The following is a 23,058-nucleotide window of genomic DNA, read 5'->3' on the forward strand; positions in this document are numbered from 1 at the left end:
CTCTGTATGTGCTTCATGCAAATGTTTCCCTAGCTGAGCTCTGATTTGGATAAGTGAAATTGCAATAATTTGTAATGCTTTCTTGAGCTGGCATCCAAAGCTGATAATTATTTTGTTAGTTCTTCGAGTGCTTGCATGTTAGGTCCATGTTCACAGTCAATTTTTCCCTCATAAGAGCATAAGAATGGTTACACTGGGTCAGACTAAAGGTCCATCAAGCCCAGTATTCTGTCCTCTGACAGTGGCCAATGGCAGGTGCCTCAAAGGGAATGAACGGACAGGTTTTCATCAAATGATCTGTGCCCTGTCACCCAATCCTAGCTTCTGACAAACAGAGGCTAAGGACACCATTCCTGCCCATCCTGGCTAATGTACATCATGGCCTGAAGGATTCTAGAGTCACTCTTAGTCTCTGGGTATATATGCACCAGCACCTTCAAGGAAACACTTCAGGCCTCAACAACTGGTCTGCTTCTTGGCTCCAGCACCGCACCAGGACCTGTTTGAGAAGCAAAATGAGTTATAAATGAAGACATCTGTCCCCACCCACTTCGGTCTCACTCCCAGTCTCTCACAGATACTTGGGAGGCTGTAGATGGGCCAGACTCACCCCTGCGGCGCCGCCTGCTGGTGTCTTCTGGGAATTAACTCGATTCAACTCTGGAGTGCCTTCTGCAGGCCGGTGATCCACCTGTCCTCTGGCCCCCGTGTCGCTCCGTGGACCTGGTGCCCTTTTACATGGGGTGCTTCCCCCTGGCAGTAACTCCTTTCTCTCAGGGTCTCCCCTCCCCGGGGAACCCGTACCCTCTATCCCCACCTTGCCTCAGTATATGGCTACTGCCAGTCATTGTCTAGCCCCACGCCCTGGGGCAGACTGCAGTATCAGCCTACTCATCGCTGGCAAGGAGAGTTTGGACCTGCTGCCTTGGCCTACCCCAGGGCTGCCCTCTGCAAACCCCAGTACCTATTAGCCTAATGCTAGGCCGCAGCCTGGGGCTTTCCAGGCTAGAGCTACCCAGCTCCTCTGCCTTTCCCAGCCCTGCTTCACTCAGGTACCTTATGTCCAGCCCCTGCAGCCAGGCCCATCTCACTCTACAGCTAGAGAGAGACTGCTGAGCTCCTGGCTCACAGCCTTTTTGTACAGGCCAGCTGTAGCCTGGTTGGGGCATGGCCCAGCTGCAGCCACTTCTCAATCAGCTCAGCTTAGTAGCTCTTAGCTGCAACATTCCCCCAGGGCTGTTTTAAGCCTTTCAAGGCAGGAGCAGGGGACCACCTTGTTACAGAGGCCCCAAGCAGAACTTTTGAGGGGGTGCCTGAAGACATTATACCAGTTTCTGTACTGTATCCTGCCCCTGTTTTGTTTTCAAACTCTCTCTCCTGCTTCAGCCTGGACCACTGGATACTGAGTACAGTGCAGGAAGGTTACACTTTCCTGCTTATTTCCCTCTCTCTCCCTCCAGCCCCACTTCCTCATCCTTCTTCAGGGACCCTTCTTATGAGCAGCTTTTACCCCAGGAGGTGCAAGCCCTCCTCCAGGTAGGGGCTTTGGAGAAGGTACTTCAGAGCTTGAGAGGGAAAGGGGTTTATTTCCATTATTTCCTAATCCTGAAGGCCAAATGAGGGTCTCAGACCCATCCTTGACCTGCATTTCCTCAGCAGTTATCTCAAGAAATTCTGGAGTGGCGTGCATATGCGCTGGTATAAGGGGCATTGCTAGCTCCCCCCTCACTCAGTTCCTTCTTACTGCCAGTGACCGTGCTGGAACGTCTACTTGCTTCACAAGCTTTTCGTTCTGTCTCTACTGTGCCTAGTAGTGAATTTGTTGTATATAGTAGTTTAAAGTTGTATAATTAATAGTTCCCTTAGTGTTAAGTTAGAAATACTTAGTCGCTGGCAGGACTCATGCCCAAGGCCCCAGACTTCAAACCTTGTGATTGTTGCAAAAAACCCACACCAATCGATCCCCAGAGAAGCTGCCTAAAGTGTTTAGGGGAAACCCACGTGAGTGACAGGAGTCACATTTGGAAGAGCTTCAGGCCATGGACCAAAAAGGACCGGGACGTTCATCTCTGAATGCTCCTTATGGAGCTGGCCCTCGCACCAGCCTTGGAGCTGATGAGATCGGACTCTACTCCAACCACTGTGGCCTCAGGGCGGAGCGCGCCACCAGCACTGACCTCCAACTGGCACTGATCCCCATCCTTGGTACAGGCTAAAAAGCAAAGGAAGGCTGGGAGGGGGCATTCTCCTATGTCCCATAAAGGGAAGGAGGGAGTAGGAAGAGAGCAAAGACCCGAACAGTGCAGCCCTTCCCCTCCAGACAGTGGCCAGGCTTCTGCCAGCCCAGGAAGTGGCAGAGGCACTTGGCAGCTGGCTGCGGCGTCCATGCCGGAGGCCTTTCAGGCTGCTAAGGACATACAGTCCTTTCCGGTGCCACCCACGTTGGCTGCTGAGGTGCTCTGTTCGATAGGTAAATCTCAATCAGTGCGACCCTGCTCCTCGCCGCAGGGGGTGCCCCGTCAGTGCTCACCTGAACAGCACCATCAGCTCTTGGACATGAGTCGGCTTGCCAGCCAAAGTTCCCAGCCTCTAGGTAGCATTCCTCAGGCTCTAGGCATTGATCGCCAGTGGTCTGGCCTGAGATGCTCTCCCAGCTCACGGCACTGTTCTGAAGGGTTGAGACGCCGGTCCCCAGAGCCCCATCACCAGTCGTGGGATCACCAGTACAGTTCACCATGGGCACATCGACAGTCTCCCACACATTAGTCTTCTCATTCCTACTCCCAGACTACAGAGTGGAACCACTCTCTAAGTGTGAGACATCAGTCTCCAGGATACTATCGCTGATCGGCCGAATGACGCTGCCGATCACCGCAGTCGCAGCAACCAGCGCCATTGCCCCCAGACAGGTCCTCAGTGGAGGTTTGCAGCCATAGCCAATGGGATTGGGGTAGACAGGCGGCCTTGGTCTTGTCCTGGTCTTCTAGACATGTCTCTCTCTCCTCAGGCTCAGACAGTCAGGAGGAGACCCTTCCCGCAGGTCAAGGCCACCCACCTGGGGCACTGGTATTTCCCTCTGGGCCACCAGTGGCACTATGGCCCCAGGGTCGGTGTCCGGCTCCCTGGCAACTATGGAACCCCTGGGGATTTCCCTACCCATTCCAGGAGCATAGGTCGGCCTCAGGGGCTTCTGAAATATGTTCAGCAACAGTCTTCCACCCGCCCCCTGACTCAGACGTGGAGTCAGAGCAAGCTCCCCAGGATCTGCCAGCCTTGACTGAGGCTCCTGTGGCAGAAGTGGTGGAGTTGGTAGGACCCACCTGTACCTGACTCATCATTTTTCCCAATGAGGTGATAGCAGGGTCCTCTCACTCGATTCCCCAGGATGATGCAAGGGTCCACCAGGAGCTTTTGAAAAGGATCGCCTCAAACCTGGGGCTGGAAACCGAGGAACTGGCAGAGCCCTCAGACTCCCTGTTCGATGTGCTAAGTGAAGCACCTCCTCCAAGGTGGCATTGCTGGTGCCCAAGGAGATGGTGAAAATTAGTAAGGCCTTGTGCCAGACACGCTCCTCCCTGCCCCTCATCTCCAAGCAGGCAGAAAGAAAATACTGTGTCCCTGGTAAGGGGTATTGAGTGTCTTTTTACCCACCCTGCTCCAAGCTCACTAGTTATGTTGGCAGCCAATGAGCGCAATAGACAGCGCCAACCAGGATCAGCACCTAAGAACAAGGAGACAAAGAAGTTTACAGATTCACTGCCAAAGGAGCCCAAGAAGGAATTCCTGGCTATCCTTGATGAGGGCAGAGTTGTGGGCCAGGGCAGCCCTCCAAGCGGCCTCAGATGCATCAGACTCTGCGGCCTGGGCCATGGCTTCAGCCTTTTTCTTTGAGGCAGATGTCCTGGTTGCAGTCATCGAGCCTATTGATGGAGGTTCAACAATCCATCCAGAGCCTCCCATTTGATGGCCTGGCACTATTTTGGGAGCAAACAGACAGTAAATTATGTGGCCTGAAAGACTTTAGGGCTACCTTGCACACCCTGGGCCTTTACACACCAGGGCCAATGAGGAAGCGTATAAACCACAACAGCCCCACCGGTTTGGGAGCCAACCTCAATCAGACCCCTTCCACAAGAAGGGCAAGGACTATAAGCACCGACAAGGCCATCAGCCAGCACCCTCAATTCACTCGAGCTCCACCTGTAACTAATCGGGTAACAAGCAGGCATTTTGAGGGTGCGCTCAAGAGTGACCTTCTGTTCTGTGTCCTGGATCCTGCTCCCATGTTATTTTCCAACCATTTGTCCCCCTTCCTCCCTGCCTGGGCCTCTATAACATTGGTCCAGTGGGTCCTCAGCACAGTAGCAGGGGGATGTACTCTCCAGTTTATTTCTATCCACCCCTCCCACCCTCCCTTCCTGTCCCTCTTCAGGGACCCTTCTCATGAGCATCTGCTCGCTCAGGAGGTGCAGGGCTTTCTGTGGGTGGCAGCTGTGGAGGCAGTCCCTCCGCACTTGAGGGGGAAAGCGTTTTATTCATGCTATTTTTTTTCCCCAAAAACCAAGGGAGGTCTATTACCCATCCTCGACCTGCGAAACATCAACTTCTTGAGATGCTTGTTGAAGTTCCGCATGGTCTCCTTGGCCTCCATCATTCCTTCCCTGGATCCGGGAGACTGGTATGCTGCCCTCGATCTGAAAGACGCTTACTTTCACATATCAATATTTCACGGACACAGACTGTTCCTACATTTCGTAGTTAGACCACACAGCGCCAATTCGCAGTACTCCCTTTTGGCCTAGCAACACACCAAGAGTGTTTACGAAATACATGTCAGTGGTGGTGGCGGCCTACCTCAGGGATTGAGTATCCAGATTTACCTATACCTTGATGACTGGCTCATCAAGGGCCGCTCCAGGGTCCAGGTCCAGCGCAGCATCGAGATTTGCAAGCCATTTGTTAAGCTCTGGGCCTGTTGATAAACAAAAATCAGTGTTAATCCTAGTCCAACTGATAGTTTATCAGAGCAGTACTTGACTCTCTCCAAGCCAGAGCATTCCTGCCAGAATTCAGGGCAAAGTCAGATCTGATTGCTAGCATCACTGCTCCTCTGCTCACCACTATCTGGGTCTGTCTCAGACTATTGGTGCACATGGCAGCATGCACATATGTACTATGACATGTGAGACTCAGGCTGCATCCCCTCCAGATGTGGCTGGTGTTGGTCTACTCCCTGGCCAGACATCACCCAGACAAGGTCACCATGATCTCTCTGCAAGTGCTTACCTCTTTACAGTGGTGGTCTGACCCAATTCTGGTGTTGGAAGGTGTGTTGCTTGCAAGCCCGCAACCCACAGTCTCCCTGATTTCAAATGCGTCCAACCTCAATTGGGGAGCACATCTCAGTATGCTGCGGACTGAAGGATTGTGGTCTCAAAAGGAACTCACATTGCATATAAACAGGGAGCTCAGAGCCATCCACCTGGCTTGTGGTGTCTTCCTTCTCCAATTCTCAGGCCAGATGGTGAAAGACGAACAACACGGCCTCCATGTTCTATGTCAACAGGCAGGGGGGAGCTCGATCATCAGCTCTGTGCTGGGAGTTCTGCATCCAGCATGCAATCCACCTGGAAGCCTCACACCTCCCCGGTGTCCAGAACATGCTGACGGATCACCTTAGCAAGTCCTTCTTCTCTCACTACAAGTGGTCTTTTCTCTCGGAGGTTGTCAGAATGCTCTTCCAGAAGTTGGGTGCTCCCCAAGTGGACCTGTTCGCCTCCAGACAGAACAGAACTGTCATCAGTTTTGTACTCTCCAAAGCCTCAGTAGAGGCTCATTATCCGATGCCTTTCTCTTGTCTTGCTTGGGCACCTGATGTACGCCTTCCCACCAATTCTGCTCATCAGCAAAGTGCTCTCAAAAATCAAGAGGGAAAAGGCACAGATCATTACGATCGCCCTATCATGGCCTCGCCAGCATTGGTTCGGCATGCTCATGGATCTGGCTGTTGCAGCTCCATGGTCATTTCCCAGCCACCTGGACCTACTTTCACAGGATCACGGTCAACTCCTGCACCCGAACCTCGCCTCTCTCCATCTGACAGCTTGGATGCTGTGTGGCTGAATCCAGAGGAACAATGCTGCTCTAGTCAGGTAAAGCAGGTTCTCTTGGAGAGCAGAAAGCCCTCCACTAGAGCAACTTACCTGGCGAAGTGGAAGCGTTTCTTCTTCTGGGCACCAGAGTGGAATATCTCCCCGGCCCAGTTGTGTCTGCCATTCATTCTGGATTACCTGCTTCACTTAAAGCACCAGGGTCTCTCCTTCTCTTCGATCAAGGTGCACCTGGCTGCCATATCGGCCTTCCCTCCTTGTATCCAGGGTAGATTGGTGTTCTTGCATGAGATGTTGATCAGGTTCCTGAAGGACCTTAAAAGACTCTTTCAACTGGTCTGGGACCCGGTTCCCCAGTGGGACCTCAGCCTGGCCCTCTCCAGGCTCACAAATCCACCTTTTGAGCCTACGGCTTCTTGTTCCCTTTCCCACTTGTTGTGGAAGGTTGCATTCCTTGTACCTATTACCTCAGAGAGATGTGTCTCTGAAATTAAAGCCCTCACTTTGGAGCCCCCATACACAGTATTTTACAAGGACAACCGTGACCGCATTCGGCCTTCCTGCCAAAGGTGGTGTCACATTTCCATGTCAGCCAGGATATCTTATATATGGCAGATAAAGTGTCCATCTTTAAAAAAGGGAAGAAGAATCATCCATGGAACTACAGACCAGTCAGCCTCACCTCAGTCCCCGGGTCCTCAAGAAATCTATTCTGAAACACTTGGAGGAGAAGAAAGTGATCAGAAACAGTCATCATGGATTCACCCAGGGCAAGTCATGCCTGACCATCCTGATTGCCTTCTATGATGAGATAACTGGCTCTGTGGATATCAAGAAAGCGGTGGACGTGATATACCTTGACTTTAGCAACGCTTTTGATACAGCCTTCCACAGTATTCTTCAAGTTAAAGAAATATGGATTGGATGAATGAACTATCAGGTGGATAGAAAGCTGGCTGGATGGTCGGGCTCAATGGGTAATGATCAACTACTCGATTTGTGGTTGGCAGCTGGTATCAAGCAGAATGTCCCGGGGTCAGTCCTGGGCCAGTTTTGTTCAACATCTTCATTAATGATCTGGATTATGGGATGGATTGCACCCTCAGCAAGTTCGCAGGTGACTGTAAGCTGGGGGGAGAGGTAGATGTGCTAGAGGGTTGGGATAAGAGTGACCTAGACAAATTGGAAGATTGGGCCAAAAGAAATGTGATGAGGTTCTGCAAGGACAAGTGCAGAGTCCTGCTCTTAGGACGGAAGAATCCCATGCACTGCTACAGGCTGGGGACCGACTGGCTAAGCAACAGTTCTGCAGAAAAGGACCTGGGGATTACAGTGGATGAGAAGCAGGATATGAGTCAACAGTGTGCCCTTGTTGCCAAGAAGGTTAACAGCATATTGGGCTGCATTAGTAGGAGCATTGCCAGCAGATAGAGGGAAATGATTATTCCCTCATTGACACTGGTGAGGCCACATGAAGTATTTCATCCAATTTTGGGCCCCTCTGCTACAGAAAAGATGTGGACAAATTGGGGAGAGTCCAGCGAAGGGCAGTGAAAATGATTAGGGGGCTGGGGCACATGACTTATGAGGAGAGGCTGAGAGAACTGGGCTTATTTAGTTTGCAAAAAAGATAAGTGACAGGGGATTTGATGGCAGCCTTCAACTACCTGAGGGGAGTTCCAAAGAGGATGGAGCTTAGCTGTTCTCAGTGGTGGCAGATGAGACAGAACAAGGGAAAATGGTCTCATGTTGCAATGGAGGAGGTCTAGGTTGGATATTAGGAAAAACTATTTCACTGGGAGGATGTGAAGCACTGGAATGGGTTACATAGGTAGGTGGTGGAATCTCCATCCTTTAGAGGTTTTTAAGTTCTGGCTTGACAAAGCCCTAGCTGGTATGATTTACTTGGTGTTGGTCCTGCTTTGAGCAGGGGATTGGACTAGGTGACCTTCTGAGGTCTCTTCCAACCCTAATCTTCTGTGATTCTATATCTTCCTCCCGGTGTTCTGTCCAAAGCCCCACATGACCAATGAGGAGAGCTTGCTGCACACTCTATATGTCAGGCGCACCCTGGCATTCTACCTGGAGCACACCAAGCCCTTCCACATATCGACCAAGATCTTTATTGGGATAGCTGACAGGATGAAGGGCTTTCTAGTGTCCTCAAAGGATTTCAAATTGGATCGCAAGCAGCATCCATACTTGTTATGAGTTGGCGCAAGCTGTCTCTCTATCAATAGTGAAGGCTCAGTCGACTAGACTCATTCATCTTTGGCTGCCTTCCTGGTGCACGTCCCTATCCATGACATCTGCAGGGCTGCGACGTGGTCTTCAGTACACATGTTCACAGCGCATTATGCCAACACCCAGCAAGCCAGATATGACACTGGATTTGGCAGAGCTGTGTTGCAGTCAATATGTCCATGAACTCCTACTCGCCTCCGATGGTAATGCTTGGGATTCACCTACAATGGAATGGACATGAGCAAACACTCAAAGAAGAAAAGTTGGTTACCTCTCGTAGCTTTTGTTCTTTGAGATACGTTGCTCATGTCCATTCCAGGATCCACCCTCCTTCCCCTATGTTGGAGTTCCAGCAAGAAGGAACTGAGCGAGGAGGGAGCCAGCAGTGCCCATTACGCTGGTGCATATGCGTGGCATTCCAGAGGCCATCAGAGTTGGTCTCCTATGGCTACCAGTGAGGGAAAAACTTCCAGAATCAGTGCATGTGGCAAGCACACACATCTACAATGGAATGGACAGGAGCAACACATCTCAAAGAACAACACTTACGAAAGGTAACCATCTTTTATTCTTATAGTCCCAGCACTGGTTTGTCACGTTACTGGAGCTATAGTGACCCCGATGCTGCTCCCTCCTCTCTCATACCTGATCTCACAAAATCACCGCTGATTCTCCACCAAAACCTCAAGGCCCTCCACCTGACTGCGTGGAAGCTCCATGGTTAAATGCTGGCCTGTTCAGAGCAAGTCCACCAGGTATTGCTATGTAGTAGGAAATGATCTACTAGAGCGATTTACCTTGCCAAGTAGAAGCGTTTCTCCATATAGCCTCTCACGTGGTAGGTCACCTCTCCAGTCTGTGCTGGAGTATCTGCTTCATCTGAAACAGGAGGGCCTAGACGTTTCGTTGATTAAGGTACACCTAGTGGCCATTTCCACCTTCCATCCTTTGGTGGATGGTAGGTCATTTTTTTTCTCACTAAATGTCCATTCACTTCCTCAAGGGCTTAGAGGGACTATACCCTCGAATTCGTGAATCCATTCCACCATGGGACCTAAACCTGGTCCTGTCAAGACTCACAGGCCCTCCCTTTGAGCCACTGGCATCGTGCCCCTTGTTATACCTCTTCTGGAAGGTTGCCTTCCTGGTAGCAATTACCTTGGCCAGGAGGGTGTCAGAGATCAGGGTCCTTACGTCAGAACCCCCTTATACAGTGTTCTTTAAGGACAAGGTACAACTTCACCCCCACCCTGCATTTCTCCCGAAGGTAGTTTCACAGTATCATAGCCTGATTACTATTTTCTTGCAAGTATTCGTCCCCAAACTGCTCATAAATAGAGAGGAGCAGCATTTCCACATGCCGGATGTTAGGTGGGCCCTGGTTTTCTATATAGAAAGGACCAAACCGTTCTGCAAGTCTATGCAACTCTTTGTGGCAGTAGCAGACAGGATGAAAAGCCTGCCAATTTTTTTCCAAAGAATTTCATCTTGGATCACTTCCTACATTTGCACATTCTGTGAGCAGGTGGGTGCCCCGCCTCCTGCCCTCTTGATCACCCACTTGACAAGAGCTCAAGTTTCCTCAGCAGCGTTTCTGGCCCAGGTCCCAATCTAGGATATTTGTAGAGCAGTGACTTGATCGTGGGTGCATACTTTTTCATACCACTACACCGTCACTCAGAAGGCTAGAGATGATGTCAGGTTTGATAGAGCAGTGCTGTATTCCACATGTCTGTGAACTCCGAGCCCATTTCCTAAGGTACTGCTTGGGCATCACCTAACATGGAATGGACATGAGTAAACACTCAAAGAAAAAACGATTACTAATCTTTCTGTAACTGTTGTTCTTTGAGATGTGTTGTTCATGTTCATTCCACAACTCACCCTTCTGCCCCTTGGTCAGAGTTAAGCCAGCAAGAAAGAACTGAGAGGGTGCAGAGCTGTCCAGGGTCCTTATACTGACACATGAGCATGTGGCATCAGGGAGGCACTAGATCCAGCCTGACATATACCACTGAGAGAAAAATCTTCAGCAACTGTGCATGTTGCACATGCACACCTAAAATGGAATGGACATGAGGAACACATCTTGAAAAACAACAGTTACAGAGAGGTTAGTAATCGTTTTTTTTTCAGTCCTCCTTCATCCACAATTTCATAGTTGTTCTTAGGTGGGAGAGAGAAGTGTGTGAGTTGCCCCAACAACAATGCTGACTAAAAGATTTTGGAGGATCATGGTGCAGGCCTTTTTATCCCACAAGTCTGAAAATGCACAGACTCACCTCAAAGATCTTCAGTTAATGATAAGTAACCTCTGTTTCTTTTAAATCTTACAGTGCCACGAAAGTCACTTGGCCATGAAGTGAATGAATTGACATCAAGTAGATTGCTGAAGCTGGAAATGGAAAACCAAAGTTTGCTGAAGACGGTGGAAGAGCTACAAAATGTAGCGGGTTCTGTAGAAGGCAGTAATTCAAAGATTCTGAAAATGGAAAAAGAAAACCAAAGACTTAGCAAAAAGGTAGCCATCAATATGTGCATGTGTAATATGATCAAATATAAAAAGTATGGTATGTTAGGTTTTATCAGTATGAGCTTGGGATGGATGCATTACTCACATGTGCTAAAGTGGTGTGTGTGTGTGTGTGAGAGAGAGAGAGAGAGAGAGAAAGAGATTAGTCTTTTCATAATTAAGACAAAAGCAGGCTTTCCATTCTGAATCTGATTTTGCCCCCTCTGCTACAATCTCTCTCTCTCAAAAAAGTTGTTTATATTTAAGATTTTGCATCCGTGGTCTTTAGCCAAAATGGAATTTTGATAAGACTGTTGCAGTGAATCTGACAAGTGTGGAACTTAAAATAGATGTTACAATAATTTTCAAAAAGTTAATGACATCTTTGTCACATTATATTTTAAGAATAGGTTGGCCTAGAAACCTGTTTGACTTAAGAGTCCTTGATGTGATCTAGTGCATAGAACTAATTTAGAGAGAACTGGGTGGCTTAGTTTTGGACTTGTTCACTAGTGACTAACTAAAGTCTGGAATAGCCATCATGGCTGTTTCTGCTCAGCTCAGGAACTGTAAAAGTTTCAGCCAGCTCTATTTTCAGCATAAGTACAAACTTTTTTGCTGAATAATGGTTGAACTAAGAGTGGACTGTGTTGAGCTAGGTCAGGGGTAGGCAACCTATGGCACGCGTACCAAAGGCGGCACGGGAGCTGATTTTCAGTGGCACCTTGTAGTGGGGTGGTCACCCGTTCCTGCCTTGAAAGGCTTAAAACAGCCCAGGGAGAGGGCTGTGGCTGAGAGAGAAAACCATAGGCTGATTGGGGAAACAGCTGCAGCTGGGCCATGCCCCAGTCAGACCGCAGCTGGCCCTATGAAGGGACTGCTAGGCTGAAGCTTAGTCAGTTTCTCTCTAGCTGTAGAGGGAGATGGACCTGGCTGCAGGGAACTGAGCAGAGTATCTAAGTGGAACAGGGAAAGGCAGAGGAGCTGGGGAGGCTCCAGCCTGGAAAGCCCCAGCTTGCAGCCTAGCAGAAGGCCAATGGGTACTGGGTGTTGCAGATGGCATCCCGAAGTAGGCAAATGCAGCAAGTCCAAACTCAAACTTGCTAGTGATGAGTGGGCTGATACTGCAGTCTGCCCCAGGGCATGGAGGCTAGACAATGACTGGCAGTAGCCTTATACTGAGGCAAGGTGGGGATAGTGGGCAGGGGCTCCCCGGGGAAGGGAGACCCTGAGACAAAGGGGTTACTGCCAAGGGGCAGCACAGATAATGGGGCAGCGGGTCTGGGAGGGACACAGGGGCCAAGCGGCAGGGGACACTGGCCTGCAGAGGGCGCGCCAGAGGCTGGACAAGCTAATTCCCAGAGACAACCAGCAGGAGGCGCCGCAGGGCTGAGTCACTGCACATTTACACACCCACACTGCCCTGGTCCTGGCCACCGGTCCAGGGGGCTCTGCATTTTAATTTAATTTAATTTTAAATGAAGCTCCTTAAACATTTTAAAAAACTTATTTACTTTACATACAATAATAGTTCAGTTATAAATTATAGACTTATAGAAAGAGGCCTTCTAAAAATGTTAAAATTTATTACTGGCACGTGAAACCTTAAATTAGAGTGAATAAATGAAGACTCAGCACACCACTTCTGAAAGGTTGCCGACCCCTGAGGTAGGTGGTTGAACTGTGTAAGTATGTTTGTGTAGGGGAGCAAGGGGCAACATTAAGGTTATTCATAATACTTTAACTAGGAATTTCCATACTTCACAACATTGGATTTTTTGAAGGTTATTTTGTTTTATATTTAACCTTAACCTAGAATTTCTTGGATTTCTGATGTCTGTGTTTCTAAAACTATAATGTTTTCTTCTTTTCTTTGTTGTACTGTTAATTTTTCAACATTAACTTCAGTTTCCAGTCTTAGAAAAGATACATAAAACACAGCATGTCTCCTGATATTTAGAGATGCTAAGATATTTATCCTGAAGAATTTAACAATAAATATGAAACAGTATAAAGAATCTAGTTTTAAAAAGCTCCCAGTTTCATAGATACTGAAGAAGTAACCAAATATATTCTTAAACTGAATTTTGTTGAGCATCTCACTTTTCTCCCCTCTTGCTGGAAGAACAGAACAGCTGGTGTTAGAACACCAACTACCAGGAAGTATGGAGACAGCATAAATGAAATTGCAAGTGCCTGACTCAAAAGACTTAATAGGCTGAGTCCACCCCCAACCCTTCAGGCTTTTTCTGTGCCTCTTTCCTGGAAGCATGGAGTGTAGCCCTTGACTAGGGCTGCCAACTGATTAAAAACAAAAATCATGATTAAAAAAATTAATTGTGATTATTCACACTGTTAAACAATAATAGAATACCATTTATTTAAATATTTTTGGATGTTTTCCACATTTTCAGGTAGATTGATTTTAATTTCAACACAGAATTCAAAGTACAAAGTGTTCACTTTATATTTTTTATTATAAATACTTGCACTGTAAAAATAAAAGAAATAGTATTTTTCAATTAACTTAATACAAATACTGGAGTACAATCTCCTTATCATGAAAGTTGAACTTACAAATGTAGAATTATGCACAAAAAATACTTGCATTCAAAAATAAAACAATGTCAAACTTTAGAGCCTACAAGTCCACTCAGTCCTACTTCTTGTTCAGCCAATCGCTCAAACAAACCTGTTTGTTTACATGTGCAGGAGATAATGCTGCCCACTTCTTGTGTACAATGTCACCTGAAAGTGAGAACAGGAGTTCACATGGCACTATTGTAGCCAGTGTTGCAAGATATTTACATGCTAGATGCACTAAAGATTCATATGTCCTTTCATGCTTTGATCACCATTCCAGAGGACATGCGTTCATGCTGATGGGTTCTGCTTGATAACAATCCAAAGCAGTGCAGACCGACCCATGTTCATTTTCATCATCTAAGTCAGATGCCTCCAGCAGAAGGTTGATTTTATTTTTTTGGTGGTTCGTGTTCTGTAGTTTCCTCATCGGAGTGTTGCTCTTTTAAGACTTCTGAAAGCATGCTCCACCCCTCGTCCCTCTCAGATTTTGGAAGGCGCTTCACATTCTTAAACCTTGGGTCAAGTGCTGTGGCTATTTTTAGAAATCTCACATTGGTACCTTCTTTGCATTTTGCCAAATAAGCAGTGAAAGTATTCTTAAAACAAACGTGCTGGGTCGTCATCCGAGACTACTGTAACATGAAATATGTGACAGAATGTGGGTAAAACAGAGCAGGAGACATACAATTCTCCCTCAAGGAATTCAGTCACAAGTTTAATTAACACACTAATATTTAATGAACATCATCAGCATGGAAGCATGTCCCCTGGAATGGTGGCTGAAGCATGAAGGGGCATACAAATGTTTAGCATATCTGGCATGTAAATACCTTGCAATGCCAGCTACAGAAGTGCCATGCGAATGCCTTTTCTCTCTTCCAGGTGACTTTGTAAATAAGAAACAGGCAGCATTATCTTCCATAAATGTAAGCAAACTTTTTTGTCTTCGCGATTGGCTGAACAAGAAGTAGGACTAAGTGGACTTGTAGGCTCTAAAGTTTTACATTGTTTTGTTTTTAATGCAATTATTTTTTGTTCATAATTCTATATTTGTAAGTTCAACTTTCATGATAAAGAGATTTTACTCCAGTATTAAACTTAAACCTCCCCCTCCCTGTGGACCCTGCACAAGTTCTTCAGGCTCCAGGTCCTAAGAGGGATAATGGCTCTACAAGTTCAGATTCCTTTTACTCTCTTCTCCCATTGGCTGGTTTCTCTGAACAGTGTCTGTCTGGTGTACCTATGGTGGTTCCCTCCCCCCCACTTCTGTCTCTTGCATCTGTTTTTTAGCCTTTATAGCCTGCTCCTTCATAGGATGCTCTTACAGCTTCCTTCATTCCTTCCTTGCTTTAAACAGTAAGTAATTTAGAAGTTTGAGACTTGGGACTCTCCTTTCTAATTCCCTCACACACAGGGAGCTGGGGAGTGGGCTTTTCAAACTCTCCCCTTCCCTCACTCTTCATTTGCCATCAATTGCTCTTCCCTCAAGCATCCTGTTGAAGTTGGTTGCATTCTCTCTGCAGCCATTGGAAGGTGTTCATATGCGATCTCAAAACACTACAGCAGGCTCAAATTACTGCATTCTGGGGCACTGTGAAGACCTCCTGTACTTTGTGATGGTCATTGCCATCTCTGGTCTGATCTATCAGTCCAACTCATTCAGTTTCTTAACTAGTAAAAGAAAATAGTATATAGTGTCTTTTTATATATACATATATATTATATATATATTTCCTCGTTACATATTTATGAACCTTTCTTCAATCAGCACTGAGTACATTTAGCATTTGTCTTAGGTAACATACAATATGTATGTCCAAGCTACAATTTACACATTTGCTGTTTGTTATTCTATTTCTGTCTCACCCTGCTTCTGGGTTTTTCCAGTAGAGGGGGCTTCTTATCATTACAAGTTTGTGTATGTTTTACCTAACATCTTCCAGCACAACATATTACTTTTGTCCTGTCAGCAATAGCATTATTTTAAGCAAATCTCTACAAGTGGAGAAAAACTGGCAAAACCACACTTATGCCAACATAAGTGTTATCTCATCTAAACTCATTCATTACCCATAACTGTAAATTATTATTGTACAACTAACAAGGGTCTTAATCTTACCATTTAGCAGTTCCTCATGTTTGTTTCATTATCGTAATCCACTATGTTGTATATATTATTCTACCCCTTAAATCTATTGGGGTTTAAAAAGTGCCAAAACCTCAAAATGTCAGTATTTTCTTCATCTTCTTTAAACATGGGTTTTCAAAAGGCTTTCAGTCGAAGTCCAACATTATGTTTGCGAACCATTACCAAAAAATAAAAATAAAAATATTTGTAATAATTTTCCGTGTTGCATTTTGAGGTATACCTCTATTTTAGGGCCTTTTAATCACTGTTCCCCAACAAACTTCTCTTATGATGTCCTGAGGTACCCACCACCCCAGCCTCATAAAAGAAAATTATCAGATTGGAATTTTGAACAGATGGAATAGAATATTGGGTATCAGTGAGAAAGTTATCTGGATGCCAGAGACAGTTGAAATAATTTTAGCAGTTGAGACTTGAGTAAGTTTGGGGAATTGGCCTTTCTAGATTTTTCCCCTGTAGCAGATTTTGAAGAGATTTGCCTTTTCAATTTGCAACACGTCTGTAGCTAAACACTAGTACTTGTTTATCTCATTACTTGTTACAAAAATTATGATCAGATGTAATCTTTAAATGACAAGATCTCGTAGACTCTTGCTCTCATCAATAATACATTCACAGAATCATAGAATATTAGCATTGGAAGAGACCTCAGGAGGTCATCTAGTCCAAGCCCCTGCTCAAAGCAGGACCAACACCAACTAAATCATCCGAGCCAGGGCTTTGTCAAGCCGGGATTTAAAAACCTCTAAGAATGGAGATTCCACCATCTCCTTAGGTAACCCATTCCAGTGCTTCACCAGCCTCCTAGTGAAATAGTATTTCCTAATAGCCAACCTATACCGCCCCCATTGCAGCTTGAAACCACTAGTCTTTGTTCTGTCATCTACTACCACTGAGAACAGTCTTGATCCATCCTCTTTGAAACCCCCTTTCAGGTAATTGAAAGCAACTATCAAATCCCCCTCACTCTTCTCTTCTGCAGACTAAATAAGCCCAATTCCCTCAGCCTTTCCTCATAAGTCATGTGCCTCAACCCCCTAATCATTTTCATTGCCCTCCGATAGACTCTTTCCAATTTGTTCACATCCCTTCTGTAGTGCGGGGACCAAAACTGGACGCAGTACTCCAGGTGTGGCCTCACCAGTCCAAATAGAGGGGAATAATCACTTCCCTCGATCTGCTGGCAGTGCTCCTACTAATACAGCCCAATATGCCATTGGCCTTCTTGGCAATAAGGGCACACTGCTGACTCATATCCAGCCTTCTTGTCCACTGTAATCCCCAGGTCCTTTTCTGCAGAACTGCTGCTTAGCCAGTCAGTCCCCAGCCTGTAGCGGTGCATGGGATTCTTTCTTCTTAAGTGCAGAACTCTGCAGTTGTCCTTTTCGAGCCTCATCAGATTTCTTTTGGCCCAATCCTCCAGTTTGTCTAGGTCACTCTGAACCCTATCCCTGCCCTCCAGCATATCTACCTGTCCCCCCAACTTAGTGTCATCTGTGAACTTGCTGAGGGTGAAATCCATCCCATCATCCAGATAATTAATAAAGATGTTGAACAAAACTGGCTCCAGGTTCGACCCATGGGGCACTTCACTTGATACCGGCTGCCAACTTCTTGATACAGGCAGCCTGCAGAGGGCACTCTGGGCTGTAAGAGCTAATTCCCGAGACGACCAGCAGGAGGTGCCATGCCAGTGAGTTGTCACCCTGTGACACTCCCCTATTCTCTCTCTTCATTGGGCTAGTGACATCCAACCTTCAAATGAAGTTTTAAGATTCATCGTTACCTCACTTAATCTATGGACTCTGACCACAAATCCCATAGTATTCTTGGGCTAAGAGAGGTCTTTACTTCTGCCCTTCCTAGAGGGAAGACAGCATGTGCGGTAGCTGAGAGGGATGAGGTATGGAACATGCTTTCAGAAGTCTTAAAAGAGCAACACTCCAATATGGAAACTACAGAATCCAAAACATCAAAAAAGAAAATCAACCTTCTGCTGGTGGCATCTGACTTAGATGATGAAAATGAACATGCACTGACTGCTCTGCACTGTTTTGGATCACTATTGGGCAAAACCTGTCATCAGCATGGACGCATGTCCTCTGGAATGGTGGTCAAAGCATGAAGGGACATATGAATCTTTAGCGCATCTGGCATGTAAATATCTTGCAACACTGGCTATAACAATGCCATGTGAACGCCTGTTCTCACTTTCAGGTGACATTGTGAATAAAAAGTGGGTAGCATTAACTCTGCAAATGTAAACAATTTTTTTTTGTCTTACCGACTGCCTGAACAAGAAGTAGGACTGAGTGGACTTGTAGGCTCTAAAGTTTTACATTGTTTTGTTTTTGAGTGCTGTTTTTTTTGTACATAATTCTACATTTGTAAATTCAACTTTCATATAAAGAGATTGCACTACAGTACTTGTATTAGATGAACTGAAATACTATTTCTTTATCATTTTTACAGTGCATATATTTGTAATAAAAAATAAATATAAAGTGAACACTGTCCACTTAGTATTCTGTATTGTAATTGAAATCAATATATTTGAAAATGTAGAAAAATCAATAAATGGCATTCTGTTATTGTTTAACAGCACGATTAATCATGATGAATTTTTTTAATCGCTTGACAACCCTAGCTAGTAACATAATTTTATATGGCAATATAAAAGCTTAACTCTATTTTGACATTTGTTGTCTGGTAATGTTGATTCCCAAGGGCAAGTCATGCCTGACCAATCTGATTGCCTTCTATGATGAGATAACTGGCTCTGTGGCTATCCAGAAAGCAGTGGATGTGATATATCTGGATTTTAGCAACGTTTTTGACATGGTCTCCCACAGTATTCTTGCCAGCAAGTTAAAGTAGTATGGATTAGATGAATGGATTATAAGGTGGATAGAAAGCTGGCTAGATTGTCGGGCTCAATGAGTAGTGATCAATGGCTCAATGTCCATAAAGCTGAAGAAAGCAACTTGTAGCAGCAGGCCACCGCAGTACAGCTTTAGGGACTTCATTAAGCCAATTTATAATTGTTTATTTTGTGTATACTGAGTTTATCTCTATTTAAGTTGTAAAACAAGTTTTGTAAGATTTCATAGACTCATAGCACTGTAGGGATGGAAAGGACCTTGAGAAGTCATCAAGCCCAGACTTCTGTGCTGAGGCAGAATAAAGTATTATTATAATTATAATTATATTAGGGGAGGGATAGCTCAGTGGTTTGAGCATTGGCCTGCTAAACCCAGGGTTGTAAGTTCAGTCCTTGAGGGGGCCATTTAGGGATCTGGGGCAAAATCAGTACTTGGTCCTGCTAGTGAAGGCAGGGGGGCTGGACTCAATGACCTTTCAGGGTCCCTTCCAGTTCTATGAGATAGGTATATCTCCATATATTTTTATTTATTTTTATTATTATTATTATCCCTGATGGGTGTTTGTCGAACCTCTTCTTAAAAACCACAGTCTCTCTTGGAAGCGTATTCCAGAGCTTAACTATCTTATAATTAGGAAGTTTTTCCTAATAACTAACCTGAATCTCCCTTACTGCAGATTAAGCCCATTACTTCTTGTCCTACCTCCAGTGGACAAAGAGAACATTTGTTCACAGTCCTCTTTAGCCATAAATATTTGAAGACTGTTATCAGGTCCCCCTTCAGTCTTCTTTTCTCAAGACTAAACATGTCTACTTTTCTTAACCTTTCCTCGTAAGTCAGATTTTCTAAACCTTTTATCATTTTGTTGTTCTCCTCTTGACTGTCTCCAATTTTTCCAATTTCTGTTATAAAAGAATAGATCTGTTAATAAATAAAATAATTGTAAAACAGGATAAAGAAACTCTCTGCGCTTCAGATGAACTAATGTTGTGAAGATTCCAGATGCCTGGAATAATCATGGAAGGTAGGACCTTGGTCATGTAGCAATTGAAAACACAGGTCAAGTGTGCAGTGATTGTGACGTTTCAAAAAATCATCATGAATAATGCATAATTTTCCATATTGAAGGCTATGTTTACAACAAAGGGGGCTAGATTTTTTCATTTTTAAATTAAAGCTTATTTTAGGTGGGATAAAGTTTGTAATATTTGCCAAATCTTAAATACAAATTTATGGACTTGATCCAGCTCCATTGAAGTCAATGATAATCTTTCCATTGACTTTAACTGTGTTAGATCAGGGCATATACAACATATGGAAAACAAAAATAATAATATTTTCACTTCACCTCAGTAGGAATAGTCATTTATGTTCCTAGTCATCTCCGGATGAATTTTAAATATGTTTCCCCTCCGCCAGTTGGAAGGACTTGAGAATGAAATTAAGCAAGAGAAACAAAGTCTTCAGAATAGTCAAAATCTGAGCAAAGATCTGATGAAAGAAAAAGCACAACTTGAAAAGACCATTGAGACACTTCGAGAAAACTCAGAGAGACAGGCAAGTAACATAATCTTTGCAAGAAAAGGGACTAGTCGCTTTTTTAATGAAAGGTTAAAATATCGTTGGCATAAACAGTCACAAAAATCAGTGGAGCTGCAATAATGGACTCTGCACACCTCGAAGATGAACTTTCTATATTTTCAAATAAAATGATGAGGTATTTTTTTTCTTAAACTGCATTTAGAATCTTTCAAAGAGCCTTTTGCCATAGTTTGACTGGATGTTTGGATTTTTGCTGATATGCCTATTTCTAATATATCTCTCAAGATGTTGTTTTGGGAAAAGAATCCATTCTTGGGTTAAATGGCAACCAGAAAGAGAGTGAAGTTAGTAATGTATGTTGGTTTTTGACTGTTTGTATAATCTTAAAATAGACAGACTAATGTACTTGAAAAATTGTCTGTATTTACAGTTTATTGCATAACCATCACCTCTACTCACATGATGTGTGTTATGTTACATGGTATATAATATAGTAGAATAAACCACAGCAGAACTTTAATTTTACCTTATACTGAAGAGGAAGTGATGTATAATGTAATCCATCTCCATCTGTCCTACCTCAGTAGGCTGCTGTTTATATTTAGAAATAAATTATTTTTGGCATGGTACTGACCTAAATTTATATTTTTTTTTCAAATAATTAGATTAAAATATTGGAACAGGAGAATGAGCATATGAATCAAACCGTAGATGCTCTAAGGCAACGATCTCAAATCAGTGCTGAAGCAAGAGTGAAAGACATTGAAAAAGAAAATAAAATCCTCCATGAATCTATCAAAGAGGCCAGCAGTAAGCTAAATAAGATTGAATTTGAGAAAAAGCAAATGAGGAAAGAACTGGAACATTATAAAGAGAAAGGAGAAAGAGCAGAAGAGCTTGAGAATGAGTTGCATCATCTTGAAAAGGAGAATGAGTTATTACAGAAAAAGATTACCAATTTAAAAATTACTTGTGAGAAGATAGAAGCCTTAGAGCAAGAAAACTCAGACCTGGAAGTGGAAAACAGAAAGTTGAAAAAAACTTTAGATAACTTTAAAAACCTTACTTTTCAGTTGGAATCATTGGAGAAAGAGAATTCACAACTTGATGACGAAAATTTAGAGCTAAGAAGAACAGTTGAATCTTTGAAGTGTACAAGCATCAAGATGGCCCAATTACAGTTAGAAAATAAGGAATTGGAAAGTGAAAAGAAGCAACTTAAAAAAGGGTTGGAGCTTATGAAAGCTTCATGTAAAAAAACAGAACGTTTAGAAGTCAGCTACCAAGGTTTAGATACAGAAAACCAAAGGCTACAGAAAGCATTAGAAAATAGTACCAAAAAGATTCAACAATTGGAAAGTGAACTACAAGATTTAGAGTCTGAAAACCAAACTCTGCAAAAGAATCTGGAAGAATTAAAAATCTCTAGTAAACGCCTAGAGCAATTAGAGAAGGAGAATAAGCTATTGGAACAAGAGACTTCTCAGCTGGAAAAGGATAAGAAACAACTAGAAAAAGAGAATAAGAGACTCCGACAACAAGCAGAAATTAAAGACAGTACTTTAGAAGAGAACAATATAAAAATTAGTAATCTGGAAAAGGAAAACAAATCTCTATGTAAAGAAATAAGTATATTTAAAGAGTCTTGTGTACGTCTAAAAGAGCTAGAAAAAGAAAATAAAGAACTTGTGAAAAGAGCTACCATTGATAAGAAAACACTCGTCACATTACGAGAGGTAATTTGAAACTAATTTCCGTTCTTCTATTATCTATTGGACATAAATCTAATACAGCTAAGTGCTGTGTGTCTATAATATCATAATAGCTTTTTAAACAGTTTTAACGTTCAGAAAATATGTCTACTAGTAATTTCTGAAAAAATCATGTTCCTATCTTATTGGTGTGCTTCAATTAATAGTATTTATATATTAAATATTGTAGTTAAATTTTAATAATTATCATGCATATGTTTCACTCTGATACTGCTAAACTAGTTTGGTATTTTTTTATCCTCATGTTCAAATCAAGTTTAGAAGGGAAGTCATGCAAAAAAAAAATCTAAGATGAAATCAGACTTGTATTTAGGATATAAATTCTGATTTAACCAGGTGTTAATACACCTCTACCTCAATATAACGTGACCCAATACACCAGAAATTCAGATATAACGCGATAAAGCAGTGCTCTGGGTGGGGGGAGGGCTATGCACTCCGGTGGATCAAAGCAAGTTCGATATAACATGGTTTCACCTATAATGCGGTAAGATTTTTTGGCTCCCGAGGACAGCGTTCTATCAAGGTAGAGGTATAGTTGGGAGGAAGGAAGAAGTTATTTTAACAGGTTGTACAAGCTACATGTAATCATAGAAATTTAATGCATAGACAGTTTCCAGAAATTAAGTCTGCATTATTAATTTAACATTTTAGATTGATTTTTTGTTTGTTTGTTTGTTTATTTTACATAAGGATTTGGTGAATGAAAAACTGAAGACCCAACAAATGAATAATGATCTTGAAAAACTTACGCATGAACTTGAAAAGATAGGTTTAAATAAAGAGCGCCTCTTGCATGATGAACAGAGCACAGATGACAGGTGAGAGTGCCTAGACCAGTTTGGGATAGTTTGGCAAATGTTTGTTTTTCATTTGCAATAATAAAATGGTTTTCCTTCCTACTGTTTTCTCCATATATCATTATTTTTAAAAAGACATTAAATAGAGTTAGGCCCAAAATGAGTGTGTCATTGAAAGTATTATAATATGGTAATAAATTTCTTTTTCAAGTAGTGTCCCTGTGGGTGCGCCGCTGTAGGTGTGTTTGCATCCCTGCACTGCTGATCAGAGACTTTTGGTAGCATTGGTAGCAGTGTCTGTTTGGCCTGCACGTGTGCTGTCCCCCACCTGATCTCTGCCATGAAGCTAACCAGCATTGCGCAGGCAGACCCTCTTTAGTTCCTTCTTAACCTCCCCAGCTAGAGACGGAGTTTAGCTGTCCATTGAGATCATTAACTCCTAAAGACTTACTACTTGTAAA

At 43.9% G+C, this 23,058-nt stretch overlaps 1 protein-coding gene across 10 annotated transcripts in view; it reads left to right on the top strand.

Annotated features, from left to right (window-relative positions):
* CCDC88A (coiled-coil domain containing 88A) overlaps positions 1 to 23,058 on the top strand; it is a 349,307-nt gene that overhangs the window by 220,966 nt on the left and 105,283 nt on the right. For 9 of the 10 annotated variants that reach the window (XM_050951995.1, XM_050952002.1, XM_050952003.1 and 6 more), the window contains 4 exons: positions 10,691 to 10,875; positions 19,903 to 20,040; positions 20,691 to 21,761; positions 22,491 to 22,618. In XM_050951995.1, the coding sequence (XP_050807952.1) occupies positions 10,691 to 10,875; positions 19,903 to 20,040; positions 20,691 to 21,761; positions 22,491 to 22,618 (1,522 nt within the window). The remainder of the gene's footprint in view (positions 1 to 10,690; positions 10,876 to 19,902; positions 20,041 to 20,690; positions 21,762 to 22,490; positions 22,619 to 23,058) is intronic. The other variant, XM_050952001.1, reaches the window with a different exon arrangement.

The sequence above is a fragment of the Gopherus flavomarginatus genome, chromosome 4 (genome assembly GCF_025201925.1).
Source record: "Gopherus flavomarginatus isolate rGopFla2 chromosome 4, rGopFla2.mat.asm, whole genome shotgun sequence".
NCBI lineage: Eukaryota > Metazoa > Chordata > Testudines > Testudinidae > Gopherus > Gopherus flavomarginatus.